Here is an 18,981-nt window from a genome sequence, read left to right as displayed (position 1 = left end):
AGTCTTTTCTTCTGTTGTTCTCCCACAATAGTAATTTAGCAGGACCCTGTCAGGTCCACTCACAGCCTAGCAATAACTTGTGTTCTTTAGGTGCTGTTCCACCTGTGATTGTCTTACTTCAACATTTTACTTAGTTTTGTATGTTTTTCTAGGGTATTCAAGTGTTTTCTGTGACCTAAATATATTTTCAAGAGAACTTTCTGATGGTGAGCCGGGGGGGGAACTCACTGAGAGCAGCCGTGTAGAGAAGGACTTGGGGTGGATGAAAAGCTGGACATGAGCCAGCAGTGTGCAGATGCAGCCCAGAAAGCCAACTATATCCTGGGCTGCATCAGAAGAGGAGTGGCCAGCAGGTTGAGGGAGGTGATTCTTCCCCAAACCTTTACAAGAGGAAGGTTGTGTAGTTTTGTCATGGTTTTTTTAATCTCAGCTAGTGATTTCACAATTTTAATTTTCTGTAAATCTTTGATAGCTGTTATTTTGTTGCTTTAAATTTTTTCAATCTATTTTAATACTTGCCCTCCACACCACTTGTGCACAAGTACATGATTATAGCCTGTTGGACCATCACAAGGCCTGGCCGTTTTGCAACCTTTGGCTTGTTTCCAGAGAACATGAGTAGGGACTGTTGGTTACTGAAGCATCTCCTTTTCCCCTTATCTCATCTTCCCCTTCTGTGTGAAGAAACAGGTAATGCAGTAAAACATAAAATGAATTGGGGATTAGAATTTCATGTGAAGTGGTATTTTAAATGGTGCTGTACTTGATACACTTACAGTTTAAAGCAAAGAGTGTAGGGCAAGGAAAAATCTGTTAGTTAAAGTATTAAAATCTGCCAGGGGCACAGCATTTCCTTCCACTTCCAAAATGCCTATCCAGTTGAAGACAACTGGAAGTGTAAAGATGATGTCTGTGCCCTCAGGGTCCCACTTCGAACTACCTTAATTTCTTGCTACCTCTGCTGGTGGAAAGGTTTTCCCAGCATGTTAAATGCATTGGATTGGTTCCCATAGACTTTAAATGCCTCTTTAAAACATGGACTGACCACTGCCATTTAGGTGCTTTTTAGTTTGGCTGAGATAACAGCTAACACTGTTCTCTGGTAACTGGAACCTCTAAACCATTACTAAAATGCTGACCTTTTTCCTGATACAATTCTGTTCTGTACTCCTTCCCCAGCTCAATTCATCATGTTTGAAAAAACTTTACAAATTTAGTATCCATGACAGCTATGCCAGAAGAGGGTGTGTCTTGATAGCAGACTTTACCTGGCTTTTAGCTAACTCTCCTCTTTTACCCATTCTGAAATACGAGCTCGGAAGCAGGAATTTGAGAATCAGGATATGAAGCATGGAATTCTCTGTGGTTGTATCTGAAGCAGCAGGCTCTTAGCCAGACAAATGGCTTAGCTTAGTACTGGTAATTTTCTCTTCCCCACCCTGGGAAAGAGCTGACAGATTTCTCCCAAGGTGGCAGCTCAGCACGAAGAGTCCATCTAGGATCCATGCCTAAAAGGACCAAGAGGAGGAAATGACATGGGAAGGACTTTTCTCTGTGACTGCGTGTGTCTGGAGCTGATTGACCTTGAGGCCAGTTACCTGAAAGGTAGAAGATGTCAGAGGTTGCCAGGTTGCACAAGTACTCCCTAAAGACATCAAAGAAAAAGAAAGGGATTAAGACCACAGGTTTTTATTTCATGCTGTATCTTCCTGTCTTGTCCTTGCTTTGAGCCATGCTGTCCTTTGGAGTACGAGGTTGGTCTGTCCTCTGGAATACAAGGTTGGTCAAAGCCAAGAGCCATCCTGCCCAGCACTGTGTCGCCCATAGCATTGATTGGGCTGCTCAGGGAAGTGAAATGGGGCCAGTGTACATATCCTGGAGCATCCTCCCAGAGCCAGAAGTGCAAGAGGTGTCCTAAAGGGACATTGTGTTCAGTGTTGGACTCGTCTTAGAATGGTTTTTGTTGGAAGGGACCTTGAACCCGTCTCTTCCCTCTGCATATTGGCTTTTGTGTTTTTATCTGGCCATCCCTCTCACACAGGTACGTAATCATGCCAGTTTTTAAATGGAAAAGTTTATGCTATCAGATCAATGTATTGGATGCCCCTCTTTCTCACACTGTGAGACAGTAAATTATTCTTTAATCACCTTGGCCATAATAACTTTCCCTGTAATCCCAAACTGAGCTATTGCTTCCTGCAGTTGGACGGTTCTCATCTGTTCAGTTTTCCACACCTTGGATCACCATTGGCACTTTCTCTGTGTTTCTTCCATTTGGTAGCCTTGGGATGGTTTGATCATGAAGTACTTGGCATCTGGGTATGTGCTGAATTTGTGATTTGTAGTAATGAGATGTGCCTTGCCCTTGTTAATGTGCATTAAATTTGGAGTTGACATGCAACCTCACAGAGAGCATTCCCCCTCAGATGGAGTTGTAATGTGGGGGTTTGGACCTGCTTGCAAATGGAAGGTCTTTGAAATCTATGAGGGCTGAAATGTGCTTCTCCTGCCCCTCTGTTCTGATGGAGTATGGCTTGCTCATTCACCTCCCTCCTCTTTAATCTCCCTGCCACACATGTTCTCACTTACTGCCTGCATTGAAGCTGCAAACAATTCTTGTGCATCTAACTTTCTGTATTTAGCACTGGAAATATATTTTAGTAATTTGTGGGAGAACTATTATGTCCCATGCTGGGAAAATTGTGTTTATGGTTCCTGCAGGGAAAAAGGTTCATCAATTCCAGTCCTCAGTGAATTGTGCGTTTCTTCCTCCTTCTCTTGTATCTTGGAGCAATACTGTAAGAACCTCTTGCCCCCAGAGCATTGAGCCTGGGTTGCTCCCATCTTTGAAATAAAAAGCATATGCTCTGCAGTCTGTGTTTTTCAGTCCACGAAATAATCACTGGTTTTTGGCTGAACACAACAATAGCTACTATGAACCCCAAATATTTGGGTTTGGATGTACAGCAGCATTGCATTTACGAAAACTCAGTTATATTTTATTGTTGGTAGGATAGTCAAAGTCAATATTCTGCAGCAGAGGGCATTAAAGGAGTGATATGATAGTGCCTGATCTGGAAGGGAGAAGGAAACAGGACTTTTTCTTTTTCTTAGCATTTGCATTGCCCTCATAGGATAATCCTTCAGGGTCCAGTTGGTAAAATATATTCACAACCTTTTGTTGTACATTAAATCATGCTTTGTTTTAAACTGTAAACCTTAGGTCCCACACCCACACCTGCAACGTGTTTCTCTGTTTGGATTTTGATTTGTAGAACAGAATTTATGGTTAAGAAAAATTCTGTGTTGTACTTCGCCTTTGTGCTGAAAGCAAGTTCAACTCTGATAGTGATCAGGGGATACTGTTACTGCTGTACTGAGAAAGTTTTTAAAGCACAGTTACCTTCTGCTTAAATAAATGTTGGGCTTTCTCAAGTGTAAGGAATTACTTTAGCGTCTCACGTGTGACATAAGTTGGCTCACAATAGATGGGCTTCCAAGAGTTCTGGCAGGCTGGGATAGCAAAGAGAGAAGAGGAAAAGGTGTGTCTAGACCAGTTAGTTAATTGTTAGATAATAAATGAATCCTTTTTCAATGCACACAAACTAAACTTTCTTTTCAGTTACTGCTCCAACTTCTTCAGAGATTTGATTATAGCATCCTCTCCCAAAGCAAAGAGCTCTCGCCATTTTGATGTAAACACTCATTGACACTCTGTGGAGATTTGAAAATTTGCTTTCCTGTCATTAACAATGATAAAACTGTAAGCAATATTGTTAAAGATGCTTGGGGGGGCATCAAACCAAGAGGAACAAATTAAAGGACTTTAAGAAGTCTTCTACCGTTATGCTCTGAGACGGTAGTTTTGTGCAAATTATTTTATGGGTTTTGATGAAGTTTGGGAATTCAGAGTTTTTTGCTATTACTCTGTTGCTTTGTTTCTGATAAGTTTCTTAAAAAAAAAAAAAAACTGGAGGAACAACAGCAATAAAACATGAGCAAAGTGATGCCTGAGATGCTCGTTTAGTTCCCATTAGCACAATAAATGCAAATATAGTGAGGTTTGGTTTGGTTTTATATCCCCATGCTTCTCAGTAGGATTGGTTTAGATCTGTATCACAAATGGAAGCTGAGTCATAGGCTGGCCCATAGGACTGGTATGGAGCAAGGCGTTGGATCTGAGTCTGGAGCTAGTAATGTAACTCTGGCAGTTTTGCTGGGAGGTGGTTTTTGTTGGCAGTTGGTTGTTGGTTTTTTTCAATGGATAAGAGTCTTGTCTCATTTTCCTATTTGTAAATCCAAAGGCAATCTGAATTAGCAGACTGAAATAATTCCTGATGTTATTTATGGGTTTGCCTAAAAGGAAGAGAGCTGCAATGTAGGCTTGGGTCAGTAGCAATGGCCACAACCTCCCCTGCTCACCTCCTTGCACAGGGCAGTGTGCCTGGAGCCTTGGGGACTGGATCTGGTAACCCAGGAGATGTGTTACTGCCTGCACTGGGACAAAGCTGTTCCCATCCCACCAGGCATGGAGGCTGGGAATGGAAGCAGTTGCAGGGTGCTTTCACTGCAGAACCAGGATCTGGCTTAACCATGACAGCCTGTTCTGACTGTTCGTACGTAGCTGGCTATAATGACTGGAGGAATGTGTTACCTAAGGTTACTTTATCTTTCGGATGTTTCTGTTACTGGCTGCTCTCCTGTCTCTTGGGTCTGAGGGCTGTGACACCAATCACACTGCAAAGGTCTTAGTCCCCTCTCACATTTGTTCCTAATAAAATTTTTTTGAGAGACAGAAGGGTGGAAAAGCTGTGTAAATACAGGTGTTAAGTTCACAGAGGAGAATGTGCAGAGAAGCCCTGTGGGCAGTTTCCTATTTTCCCTCAAGTGCTCTGGGCTGAGAGGAGGTGTCCTTGTCCTTCCTGCATGTTAATGGTTATTATGGTTCCTGCTAATAGTAGAGTTCATAGTAGGTCAATATAGCACAGGCAGGGCCTGGGGTCAGAAGTAGGTCAGCATCCACCTCAGCACTGCTTAGGATGGCCATGGCTGGTCTGTGTTCAAGGCTCTTGATATCACTGATGTTGGCAACACCACACTGCTTTGGCTCCTGGGGAGACCTGTGTGCTGCTGCAATGACATGTAGGTCTGGCATTTTCTCTTGTGCTGTGGCTCACCTTCTGCCTTGGCTTGACTTTCATTCACTTTATCTAGTGCCAAGCCTCCAAGTATCTTCCTTTGACATGAAGTGCTTTTTTTGCCAGTCTCCTGGCTTTGTGGAGCTGTACAGCACCCTGGTAGTCCTCTGTGACTCTACACTGACCTGGCAGGAGCTTGCAGAAATGTGCCCAAGGCCCATGGTGAAAAGCTGAACGCAGAGTGAGACAATCCCAACTGGAATACCGTGTGATATAGAGACTCACTACCGCTGTTCTTTCAGATAATAGTGCTAAAGGCAGATTTCTATAAAGAAAAATATCACCTGGTTTTACCTTTTGCCTGTATTGCATTTAGTGAGGCTAGTGTTGGGTTTAATGGAAGTCAGAAGAGTTGGAAAGAGAATTACATGGACAGAAAGTGGTTTTTTTTACCAAAACACCAAACACAGGTTCCTGTGGCTTCTTTTTAACTCAGAAAACCATGCTGATAAATCCTGGGCTGGTTTTGGTTATATTTCTGTGAATCTTGCACATTTGTTGTTTTGTTTTGCTCTCAAATTCAAAATTGAATTTTTCAAGTTGAGTTTTCTTTAACATAATATGAATGAACCAGCAGTGGTGGCTAGAGGAAGAATTACTCATCCATGTTTTCAGTGTTCAGAACAAAAATTTGCTTTCTCTACACACTTCGCCTTTTGGGGAATGTAGTCTTTAGTGACCCAAAATCAACCGTGTGCAAGGCCTGTTCCTACAGCTTGGTTTTGTTTATGTATCTGCAGATATATAAAACCGTGAACCAAAAAGCCATGAACTCATGAAAACGGAATGCACTAAACTTCTTGACTTAAATTCACTTATATTCCTCCTATATTGCAAGTTGAACTCCTTAAGTTGCAAGCAGGACTGTACTCAAGCTGATGGAAGTTCCTTCTAGGGAAAGCTGAACATCAGCCCTGTCTTATGTTTACTGTTGGGGGGAAAAGCAGATCCTGGGAGCACTTGTGAGCTGGCAGGGTAGCCTGCTAGATCCAGGGATAACACTGATGTGTTGTACTTGCCTCTGTTGCGAACGTGCTTCAGTGCTTCTCTGGCAGTGCAAACAGCATCACCCTGTCAGTGTTTGCTTAGAGCTGTATAAGGCCACCTAAATTGGTAGAAATTTATGCACCATTTGGGAAAAGGGTCAGCACAGGATGAATGCTGACTTGGGAAGAGTTGGGTACCTGAGCTGATCCCACACCTTGTGACTCACAGTGCGTGCTCGGCGCACACAGCGTTGCGCCCTACGAGGCTCCTCAGCCGGGAGGGCTCTCCAGCCATGTCGGCTCCACTGACTCTGGAAGGCCTGTTTCTTTAATGCAGACAGCAAGCCTTTTAAAGCAAGTTTTTATGTCAAGGGATAGAGCTGTGCTCAGTTTGCCTTCAGCTCTGTAGAACCAGAGCTGCAAAAAGGCTTTTGTCATAATAACCAATGCTGAGCCCAGACAAGTGCCCAGTGCTCATCATCCAGATGCCCCACAGAGCTGCATGTACACCTGAATGTTCCTGAGGTGAAGAGCAGGTGTCTCAACCCTCCAGGGTTACTGACTACAGTGGCAACTGGGCACCCAGTGGCCACCACTTTGTGCCACGCACAGAGAAATCCTAAGGTGCAAGGGTAACTGTGGCTTTCACTTGGCCTGCTGCCTGCCCTTATCAGAGCAGCCTAGTTTCTGACTTCTGGTCAGTAGGCAAAATCAGCTAATAGTTTTTCTTGCAGAACTTGAAGTTGCCAAATTTGTGTTGTAGGAAAAATAGAAAATCATTTCCAGTGAGAAGGGGCACCTTTTATTGACTTCCTGGCTGTTACCTACAAACAAGCATGCTGATATTTTCCATACAGTCAGTGGACAAAGATATATAGTCCACTCCATCCATGTTCACCCATATGCTGATGAATTTGGGTTCAGAATTACTGTGTGATGACTGGAAGGAAAACTAGTAATCACAGGCAGTATTAGGCAACCATTCTCAAAGTCTGAGAGAATAACAGAAGATTAATGACTTGGTAATTCTTCTCTGTTTCCTTCTCCAGCAGCTTTCAAGCACAAATGCAGCTAGTTCCATCAGCAGTCTGACACCTGCACTTTTTGCCCATAATGAATCTAGAAAGTTCAAATACTCTTTGGGAAAGTAATACCTAACTGAATGTATTTATTTTCTCTCATTTCTCCCTTCCTCCAGCCTTCTCTCTTGCCTTACTGTGTTCCCTACTGATGATTGAAATGAGTTTTCCAAGATGGGAACAGACCAGCGCTATACCATGCAACTCACTTATAGCAGCAGAAGAGGAAGGTGGGATCTTGTCATGGCTCACCTAAATATCACCTAATGCTCCCACAGCAGTGTCTGTAGTGCATGTGACATGTGCAGGCCACCAAGCCAACCCTGTGCTTCAGCGAGCGTGTAAGCCACATGTCCAAGGGGCAGTCACACATGCTGAGAAACACAGTGCAGTCTCAAAGGCCTGAGAAGAGAGTGTGGGGTGGAAGCATGAGCATATACCTGTCTTAAATGCTGGTTTATTCTAATATTTTTTTACGTTTAAGATTAGTGGAGGACCTTGTTCCTGTCTGCACCTCTGAGTCATGACTACTGGATTCTTCCAGCCCCTTTGTCTTTTGCTGCACCAAGATAAACATTTCCGAAGCAGAAGGCATTAACCATTGAAGATTCTTTATGGAATTAAATTTTGAGGGGCTCAGTTATGTCAAAATGGAATAGTGCCTTCCACAAAATGTTTGTTGCTGGCATGAATTTTTATAGTTCAATTAAAATGAAAAGGAAATGTTTCAATTTGAAACTACAAGAAATGATGAATGAGAAGTAGAAGTGAAGTAATTCTCTTGTACTTTTTTTTTTCAGTTACTTCAGGAAAATTTGAATTATGTTACTATAACTGATAGTTTTCTAGACCAAGAGCTGCCTGTCTCTGAGCACCATATAGGCTTTCAGATGCCTTGTATCTGCCAAATCCTTATGAGTACTAGTATTCAGTACCACTAAATATCCAGTAAGAATGATAAAATCTATTTCTGTGTGAAGTGCAGTGCAGCATGGGTGCAGGTCTGCTGCAGCCTCCCATCCTTGTGCTCTTTGAGCACCCTTTGAGGATGCTTCCCGGAGTCCCAAAGTGCAGGTGAGCCATTTGGAGGTAGTTGGGTGACTTTACTCAATATGTGGATGGAAAGGCTCCTGCCAGGCTCCTGACACTTGCATCAATTGGGCACCAGCCATGGCAGTGGAGTGCAGATCCAGATTTTTGGTTCAACCCCATTCACTAATATAGGTGATGAGTGGTGATGTTCCAAGTAAAAATTACACAGCACAGCTCACTAGAAGTAATTTGTGACCCAAGAAGAAAAATCTGTGCTAAGAATAACTTTTAATTACATCAGGACAGTAAATTATTTTACAGATTCATGCCCAGGATAAGTCTTTGCTATAGAATAGATATTAACTTCAGTATATCCACACCTAGAGTCATTCATTTGTGTATTGTTCTCATGGGGTTCATAAAAAAAGTCTCTGTATTTAGCTCCTTCAGTGGACAAATAACGGATGAGCACAGTAACACTTGCATGGTTTTAAGCTTCATTTGTATCTCCTGCAGCACCTCTCTGCTGAGCACTCTTGAGTGGACTTGCACCTCTTCATCTCTCTTGTAGTTTCCTTGAGAAAGCTGAGCTTTCTGCTCCATTCCAGCATGTAACATGCCTTAGTTTCTTCATGTAGAGAATTTTCTTACCACTACTTCAGTGTAGTTTTAGCTTGTCTCTTCACATTTGGCAAGAATTTATTTCTACACATAAATGGAGATAAAACAGATTTTCTTACAGAATCTTCCTAAGTATGATGGTGGAAGTCTCTTGAAGGGGAGAAAGTAAACCAGCCAAGTTGTGTGTTGCCTTCTAATTGGTTCCTGCGAAGTATTAAAAAAATGCTGTCATGACAAATGGAAGAAAGATATGTTTTATCATCTCAAGTAAATTTTAGAAAGCAGTACTACAAATGCTGTGCTTTGACTACTGAAAGCATCATGACTTGGGCTTTGCTAGTCATACAAAATAAACTCCAAGTGTCTCTTTATAAAACCAAAAAAAATACGTCCTGTGGTTATAGTGCAGGATAACTCCTGAATATTGTAGCTTTTTTGAATCTGTAGCCTGGGAAGTCTTGACTGACCAGGTCTGACTACAGAAAAAGAAAAAATTATAACTGAATTACTCATTGGTGTTGTTTCAAGCTACTGCTAGTCATTCATTTGCTGCAGTAATTTTATTTGCATGGGCTCTCATAGTGCAGGCCTTGTGAACTGCCCTGAGAAAGACCTGAACCACAGTTTGATACTGGTTTAATAAAGCCAATACGGTAGATGCCCAGCTGACACTTTTTGAATAATCCTTGTTTATTTTTGCCATGTGTCCTGGCTTTATCAGTGAGCTGTATTTATGATCAGTTATCTTCTCCAGCGTAGCCAAATCTGCTTATTTCTTTGCTTATTTTGTGTATGACAGGTCATCCTTTCTCTGTTTTGTCTTGATTTCTGTTCCTCCAGGGTGCCAGTCATTTCTCTATTATTCTGCTCCTGGTTGTCTCAAAGTCTAAATAAAGTCTCAGATAACTTGCTCAGCTCCACAAAAGTAGCGAGGAGAGGGCTTGAATAAAGGTCTCCCCTTTTAACTTTACACACTGTAATCTGTAGTTTAAACCGTCATTATTATTATTAGTATGGATTAGACAAGACCATCATGGTTATTGTGATGGAAGTTTTGGCATAGCACAGGCTGTGACACTTCTGAATTTATGTCTGTTCATGAATACTTGCTTTCCCTAGCCTCATCTCTCTTAGTTTTGTTCTGTCTTGGTTTTGAGGATTATTAACTTTCTGTAATGAAGTAATATCACAGTGTCTTTTTAGGCGATCCCTAGTTGTGTTTGCTAACGTCTCTGTCCCAGATCTGAGCACAGGTAATGACTGGAAGGAATGTTGCCGGTGTCCTTTGGCCATTTCTAACTGCTGTGACATGTTTAATGTTTCCCTTGGTAGGGACAGTAGGATGGGAGAAGGGCATTCCTTCTGGTTGAAAAAATATGGTGGCCACAACAGTCCACTACTGTCTATTGTTGGGGGCTTTTCTGTGTAAATCCTTTCTTTGTCTGATACCTTTTGTTATTAATATTGTTGCTGTTACTGTTCATTTTCTTATTGTGAGCTGTTTCTGGTAAATTGTTCTTTTCTCACCCCGTAATCTTTACCTTTTGTGCCTCCAACTGGAGGGGGAGAGGGAAGCAAGCAGCAGTGTAGTTTTAGTGGGAGCACTGAATTGGAGAGTACCATTCCTAACCTAGGACAGCCTTAATTGGTGCCCAATGTGGAGCACTAAGGGTTGAGGTAACAACACATCTCCCCAGAGGAGGTTGGAAACAAATTTGATCTAAGCATTTGCTGTGTTAGGTACAGAACCACCGGTCGCAGTGTTACTTGGTCTGTCCATGTGGGTGTGGTACCTAATCCTGTATATATTCCCCTGTGTGCTCCTCATGGTGCTCTTTTTCAGAGGGGGGGGAGGGGGGAATCAGGATTGTTTTGTTGCTGTACTCTGTGATATCAGCGTATGACATGATGACATCGAGGGCAGTGAGGGTCATTTGGGATGTGTCTTCAGTGTTGTTCTCCTGCCCTGGCCTTCAATGCTACCTCAGGGAATTCTTTAATAATCATACCCAACCTGTGGGGGGAACAGAGGAGGATGATTTTCCCCAGCTTTTCACACTCTTTTCCTTCGTCGGGCCTGTTACAACAGCTTTTGAGAATTTTGAATTCTGTTTGGATGTTAAGGAAAGCATGATTTTGTTGCTAAGCCTGCCAGTGCTGTCCACACTATGTTTAGAGAGTTCTAAGGAGGTTATTCAGAGATCTGTCCCCAAGGGTGGATAGTCATGAGTGACGTGGAATGTGGGAGAAAATGAGACAAATTTTTGGGAAATTCTCTGCTTCAGTGGTTTGGAAGTTCACCTCTGAACAACTACAAGATCTTGATAAAGTAACAGAATATTTGCAAGGAGAATGCTGTGGCAGCTCCAGAGAGAAGCAACTTATTGCAGTGTGCTGGATCCTGGCTACTACTTATCAGACACTGTTTGTCACTAGACAGCACCCTCACAGCCTCAGGAGGAGGAAAGCAGACCTACAAGGCACTGTGGCCACTCAAACTGCAGCTGAACCAGAGGAACAACCTGTGCCAGTAGCAGTTGCCCCTACACAGAAGAAGAAATCCAAGACAAAATCAGTTCACTTAGTAAGGGATGAAGAGGAAGCAGGGCCCTCAGAACAGGAGGAAGAGGTAGGGCCAGAGATAATCACCTGATCCCTATCCCTGGGTGAGATGCAAGATGCACAGGAGAGCCCCTGGTGACCTGGCTGCTCCAGTGCTGGGATATCATGGCCCAGGATATGGAACTAGATGGTAGTGAAGCCAAGCAACTGGGATCCCTGATCCCTGTCCCAGGATCCCAGGGCACTGACAAGGGGATTTGGGAAGAGGACAAACTCAGTCTCTGGAAGCAACTCCTGTCAAGCGTGAGGGAAAGGTGTTCTCTCAAGGGTGACCTAATAGTGCGCCCAAGCAGGTGGAACACCATGGAGAAAGGTATACAGTAGCTGAGAGAATTAGCTGTGCTGGAGGTAATCTATAGAGATCTATAGTCGAATGGAAAACCCACCTCTGCCCCAGCAGCATGGGTGCATGAGTTCAAAGGTAGGACAACCACCGCACAGAGTTCTTCAAGGATAAATGCTGCTCCGGTTTCCAGAGGGCAAGTCCTCAGACAGAATGGAATGGATGATGCTACATTCAATCCTCTTGAAGGGTCCTCCAGGTCATATTTACAAGAAGTGAGCAACGAGTACCATGACCAGGACTAAAGGGGCCCTGCCTCCAGCCAGGTGGAGGAAAGGCACGGTCGGAGCTATTGGACTGTGTGGATCCAATGGCCTGGCACACCAGACCCACAAGAGCACAAGGCTTTAGTTGACACTGGTGTACAATGTACCCTGATGCCATCAAGATATGTGGGGACAGAATCCATCTCTATTTCTGGGCTGACAGGGGGATCCCAAGAGCTGATTGTACTGGAAGCTGAAGTGAGCCTGACTGGGAAGGAATGGCAAAAACACCTCCTTGTGATTGGCTCAGAGGCCCGGTCTATCCTTGGCATAGATTACCTCAGGAGAGGGTATCTCAAGGACCCAAAATGACATTGTTGGGTTTTTGGGATAGCTGCTGTGGAGACAGGAAATTAGGCAGCTGGGTACCTTGCCTGGTCTCTCAGAGGACCCTTCTGTTGTGGGATTGCTGAGGGTCAAAAGAAGAGTTACTGATTGCCACCACAGCAATGCAATGTCGGCAATATTGTGACTCCCATCCATGAGACGATTCATGAATTGGAGAGCCAGGGATTGGTCAGCAAGACTCACTCCCCCTTTAATAGCCCTATATGGCCAGTGCATAAGTCCAGTGGAGAGTGGAGACTGACAGTGGACTATTGTGGCCTGAAAGAAGTCACAGCACCACTGATGCCGCTGTGCCAGACATGCTGGAACTTCAGTACGAGCTGGAGTCCAAGGCAGCCAAGTGGTGCCACTGCTGACATTGCTGATGGGTTCTTCTCCATTCCTTTGGCAGCAGAGTGCAGGCCACAGTTTGCTTTTACTTGGAGGGCTGTTCAGTACACCTGGAACAGACTGTCCCAGGGCTGGAAACACAGCCTCACCATTTGCCATGGACTGATCCAGACTGCACTGGAAAAGGGTGAGGCTCCAGAACACCTGCAGTACATTGATGACATTATTGTGTGGGGGAACACAGCAGAGGCAGATTTTGAGAAAGGAAGAAGCTAATCCAGATCCTCCTGAAGGCTGGTTTTGCCATAAAACAAAGTAAGGTCAAAGGACCTGCCCAGGAAATTCAGGTTTTAGGAGTAAAGTGGCAACATGGACATTGTCAGGTCCCAATGGATGCAGTTAACAAAACAGCAGCTGTGTCCCCACCGACCAGCAAGAAGGAAACACAGACTTTCCTGGATGCTGTGGGTTTCTGGAGGACGCATATTCCAGATTACATTCAGATTGTCAGCCCTTTCTATCATTTGACACAGAAGAAGAACAATTTTAAGTGGGGTGCTGAACAACAACACGCTTTTGAACAAATTAAACAGGAGGTTGCCCATTCAGTAGTCCATGGGCCAGTCAGGACAGGACAGAATGTAAAAATCGTGCTCTACACTACAGCTGGGGAGAATGGTCCTTCCTGGAGTCTCTGGCAAAAAGTACCTGGGGAGACTCGAGGACAAGCCCCAGGGTTCTGGAGTCAGGGATACAAAGGGTCGAAGGCCTGTTACTCCCCAACTGAAAAAGAGATCCTGGCAGCTTCTGAAGGGGTTGGAACCACTTCAGAAGTGACTGACACCAAAGCACAGCTCCTTCTGGCACCCTGACTGCCAGTGCTAGGCTGGATGTTCAAAGGGAAAGCCCCTTCCACATGATCCACATAGAGTAAGTGGATCACCCTGATCACACAGCGAGCTCAGCTACAAAACCCCAATTGCCCAGAAATCTTGGAGATCATCACAAACTGGCCCAAAGGTGAAAATTTCAGATTATTACCAGAGGAGGATCAGGTGACATGTGCTGTGAAGGCCCCACCATATAATCAGCTTCCAGAAAATGAAAGGTGACACACAATGTTCACTGTTGGTTCCTGCTGTATTGTAGGGACACACTGAAAATGGAAAACTGTTGTATGGAGTCCTATGGTGGTGAGCTGCAGAAGCTCCTGATGGACAAGGTGGATCAAGTCAGGTTGCAGAGCTGAAGGCCGTCCAGCTGGCTTTAGGTACCACTGAACAAGAGAAATGGCCAGTGCTCTACCTCTGCACTGACTTTTGGATGATGGCAAATGCTCTGTGGGGGTGGCTGGACCAATGGAAAAAGGCCAATTGGCAGCACAGACGGAAACCCATCTGGGCTGCTGAACTGTGGCAAGACATCGCTGCTCAGGTAGAGAAATTGGCTATACAAGTACATCACGTCAGGACAGTTGGAAAAGACCCTTGAGATCCAATCCAGCCATTCCCCCAGCAATGCCAAGGCCACACTAAACCATGTCCCTAAGTGCCACATCTACATGTCTTTTAAATACCTCCAGGGCCAACGACTCCACCACCTCCCTGGGCAGCCTGTTCCAATGCCTGACAACCCTTTTGATGAAAAAGTTTTCCCTAATACCCAATGTAAATCTCCCCTGGCGCTATTTGAGGCTGTTTCCTCTTGTCCTATGGCATGTTACTTGGGATCACATTAACAGCACGAATGTCCTTTACTGCTTTCCTAAATACATTTCCAAAGATGATGTACTAGAATCCACCCCTTGTCATTATTTATAAACCGCAAAGATCACCAAGAATTAGATGATTAGCATGAGACTTTTTCTCTGCTAAGAATATATCATCATCATGTCCAGTCTTCGCGAATGAAGATTTGGGAAAGGTCATTACCCTTCAAGCCTGCGCAGTGGATTTTTTAGGTGAGACACAGTGTGCGCTGAACTGAGCCCACCCTTTAATCCTGAGGTTCATCTGCCGGGGCCGAGCGAGCTCAGACAGTGGCAGTGAGGTGCTCAGGACGTAGGTTTGTTTAGTGACCTTCTCTGAGATGGATGGCCTTACGGGGCTGACGAGCTCCATCTGCCCGGGGAAGTCCCCTGACCGGGAATCGAACCCGGGCCACGGCGGTGAGAGTGCTGCATCCTGACCACTAGACCACCAGGGGGCCCCCACTAAGAATATATATTGTCATAATAACATACCAAAGCGCACAGCCTGGAATAAACCCCAATAAATTACATTTTTCATATTCACACAGATGAACTTGCTGCTCCTTCTTCTTAATTCCCATTCAGTTCAACTGCTTCTTTGCAAACTTCTGTGTTACCTCCAGACATTTAACTGCCTTGAATGACATTTGGGCATGGTTTCCTATGTGTGAGGAGACCACCCACCCACCTGCTTCTGGAACAGATGTTTTCCACAGTACAGACAACTTTGCAACACTTTACCCTCCTGAGACAAGAATTAACTAAGTAGTTTCCATATAAATAAGAAGGTAAGACTTGTGGTCTTCTTTAAAGACTATTGTCTTGTGCTGAACTTTCAAATTATGCACAGCAGTATTCCCACAAACTTGTGGTCTGCGTGAAACCAATGAAAATCATGTTCATCCCAGTATTGTCACTCTTGTGATCTTACCAACTCTCGAAGACCGAACGGCTGGAGAAGACACTTGTGGTGTGGACCTGCAAGCATGACCAACCACTCTGCTTTCCTGCTCTCTTCTCCCACAGAGACTGGAGTACTGTTTGCAAACTGACACGATGCTGCTGCTGCATCCTACAGGCGATTTCCTGCTCTGTGCAAGCATGGGTATTGCTTCCATACACAGTGTAGACTTTGCAGTTTCAAAGATCTAATCTAATTATAGATTGGTCTACATTTGTGGCATTGCCAGAAAAAGGCATATGTTGTTAGGGAGTCGAAGTCAGCAACAGTGCTGAAGTGGAAATGTATTGAAACTTTAAGGAGGCAGGAATCCAAAATAATCCACCTGAGGTTTGGCTATTAGGAAACTAGAAATACGTCTTCCTGCATATATGCTTTCCACACGTACTTAGAGAAATACTGTTTGCCTGATGTCTCAAAATGATTAAAGGGCAGTTCTTTTCCTTTCTTGGCTTTGGTGTGATAATAGAAGATGCTGTTGGCATTCAGCTTATCAGGGACTGGTTTAAGAGGAAAGAGAAATCATTGAAATAACTTGAATGGAAGAGGCATGTGTTATATAAGGAGAGAGATATGACATTGAGTTCCTTCTGTTTTGTCACACAAGATTTGCAATTCCAGTTTTTCATGTTTAGATTTCACTTGTTCATTGGCTTGAGCAAAGTGAATATAAAGCCCAAGAACCACTGGTCTTCTCTGTGCTGGTGAAAGACTTTGCTTTTAAATTCAGATGGTCTGTGGTACTGACCTTTTACAGAACTGCACAGAATTGGGGATTGGGCTTTAAGATGGTACGTGAAGATAATGAGGTTTTGACATGCATTCTGAGCCAGCAATTACGGGATTTCATCTGTACATATCCCTTAGATATGCGCTCAGAAACTAGCATCTGTCACAATCATACTTTTTCTGCTGGGGCAAACGGTGCACACAGACATTTATTACTGTTCTGGTTCAATATTCTTCCGTAAATGCCATCACAGGTCAGGCAAGATTAGGTGGTTTTTATTAATGTTTTCTCCTTTAAGACCACGAGCTTTTCCCTGGTCAGCGTGCATGTGGCTCGGTCCGGTAGTGGTAGCAAAGACTTTAATTTCATTGACTTTCCCAGGGAATTCATCCACTAAATAACAAATACTTCTACCTCCTGGGACTCACCTGGAACAGCATCCCAGAAATCCGTTTTATCCAGCTTGGATCACCCCTTGCAAAGGTGGCAGCCTTGTGCAGTTAAGAAGTGAGAGTAAAAATTTGGGCTGCTGCTATTTTCTGCTTTTCTTGGCACTGTTCCTAGAGAGACTTGAGTTGGTAAACGTGGCCGTCACAGCAGCTATTACCGATGACACAAAATAATTAAGTTGTGGTTTCTCTTGTGGTGGGGCCACGTCTGTATTTTATAGTGATATGTCTGTGCTAGGAGGTAGAGTGTCATACTTGATTGTCGTGATGGATGCTTCCAGGGAAACAGGATGAGTCTCTAAAGGCAGGTTGTCTGATACTTTCCATGTACATGGAATCCTGCTGGTTACATGGCAGATCACTAATTGAACTGTGTGTTGCTTCTTCTTGATTTTCTGATGAGATGATGGGGAGGGCAGTATCCATCTCATTTTTCTCCCTGTTGCTTTTGGAGGGGATAGCTGCTATGTTTGTTCTTTTCAGCCAGTCAGAAGAATGCTGCAGCCAGGTGTTATTCTAATTCTTTAATCAAGTAAATGCTTTGATCTTTTGATGTCTTGAACCACCAGCATGGGATTCCAGGCTTTCAAAAGTCCTGAACACTTTAAAACACAGATGCTCAGCAGTGCTGAGAAGCCCTGGTAGTCCCTGGTTGATGAATGCTGCTGAACTGTGCTTCATGCAGAAATTATACTATGAACATGCTGTGAAATTTGGGGGTCTTGAGAACAATATTTGTTTTTCAAGTATTTAAAATATTTTCTGTAGGTTGCCTCAGATAAATTGGACAGTATTATAGTGTAACTGTGAAATCCTGCTCTTTGGTTCTTAGAGACACAGGCTCTTCATGTTGCAGCCAATTTAGGTTCCTAGAGGGAAAAATTTCTCCTGTGGCTTGGGCAGCAAAAACAGTTCATGTGCTCTGGCATGCTTCTGGAGGGGCTGGGAGCCCTGCATAGGTTGCTACCCAGCACGGTGCTGATGCTCTGCTGAAGGTGAACCTGAGCTTGAAAAATGCTGTGCTAACCTTCCTGCCATTACTGGGGACCAACTGGATAGAAGCTGATTTTTTTTTTCAGTAGATGTTGCTGTACATATGTTGGTGTGTCAGGGAAAAAAATCCTTTTTGACTATATGTGGTGTTAAAGCTTAAGGCTGAGCCTTTTTCTGTTTGTGTCTGCAGTGGAAGAATCCCATGTCATATTTGGTTTTTATCTCCTGTTAGAGGTGACATGGTGCTCAGTGCTGAACAAGCTGGGAATGCTATGCTGCACATGACCTGTAGTGTCAGAAGATGAGCATGGAGCAGAACAGAAGCAATAGGGGATCAAGGTGGGGGAAGCTCAGCCTTGTGTCCATGGACTTGATTGCTGCTACCATGGCTCTTTACCTGGAACACCCCAGGGAAGGGGCGAGGACCAGCATAGGAAGTTGGGGTGCTATCTACTTGTGGAAACAGCCTCTGAAGCAATAAGAAGAGATACTGGGGCTTGGTTGAGAGATTGGATGTCAAATTTTGATAAGGCAAGAAATTTTAGTGGACAGATGGGAAAAACAGTTGCATGCATGAACCATGGGAAGGCTTTTCGAGGGTACTGGAGTGATCAATCAGTGAGCAAAACTTTTTGCTCTGTGTCAGTGCAACACAGCAGGTCCTGGCTGTGATGGAAAGCCTTAAGGGATATGGTAATTAGAGAAAAGTAACTAAGAACTAAGTAATAAAAAATAGTAAGAGTTTTACCAGCTCCATTGTGCATAGGCAGGCAGCAGGGAACGTGGGTCACACAGTGTGAGTTAGCCAGGAATAAAATCCAGGTCTGTTAATGCCTCTGGCCTCTCCATAAACACCAGACCTTGACTCTTTCCTCCACCACAGCTTGGATGGGAAAGGACCTCCATTTTAGGTGAAAGACCAGACTCTGCTCAGTCCAGCATCTAATCATGTTTTCCTACTGTTTGCCTTTGCCAGGTGCAAGTTCTTCAGCCTCACAGAAACCCCCGAGGACTACACCATCATTGTGGATGAAGAGGGCTTCCTAGGTAAGTGTCAGCATGTGCCACTTCGGTATCCAACCTGGGACAGGAGGAGGAAAACATGTCACCTCGCTGAGATTATAAATCAAAGTGTTTGTAAAACAGGTCTGTTTGTCAGTGCTGGTAGTACAGCTCTGAAAGGTGCTTTGATCACTTAAGCACACTGTCTCAGCTGCTGTGCTGTACAAGGTGATTCATACCCAGAATATAAATATTTTTGAATGCTGAGAGA

At 44.0% G+C, this 18,981-nt stretch overlaps 1 protein-coding gene across 2 annotated transcripts in view; it reads left to right on the top strand.

Annotated features, from left to right (window-relative positions):
• The window catches only part of CASTOR2 (cytosolic arginine sensor for mTORC1 subunit 2), a 120,370-nt gene that overhangs the window by 47,808 nt on the left and 53,581 nt on the right, over positions 1–18,981 (top strand). For both annotated transcript variants that reach the window (XM_029961370.1, XM_029961371.1), the window contains exon 2: positions 18,685–18,755. In XM_029961370.1, coding sequence (XP_029817230.1) covers positions 18,685–18,755 — 71 coding nt within the window. The remainder of the gene's footprint in view (positions 1–18,684; positions 18,756–18,981) is intronic.

This window comes from Manacus vitellinus, unplaced genomic scaffold (genome assembly GCF_001715985.3).
Source record: "Manacus vitellinus isolate BGI_N305 unplaced genomic scaffold, ASM171598v3 scaffold_32_pilon, whole genome shotgun sequence".
Classification (NCBI taxonomy): Eukaryota; Metazoa; Chordata; class Aves; order Passeriformes; family Pipridae; genus Manacus; species Manacus vitellinus.
The sequence above is the reverse complement of the archived record's forward strand: the minus strand, read 5'-3'. Positions and strand labels throughout refer to the sequence as shown.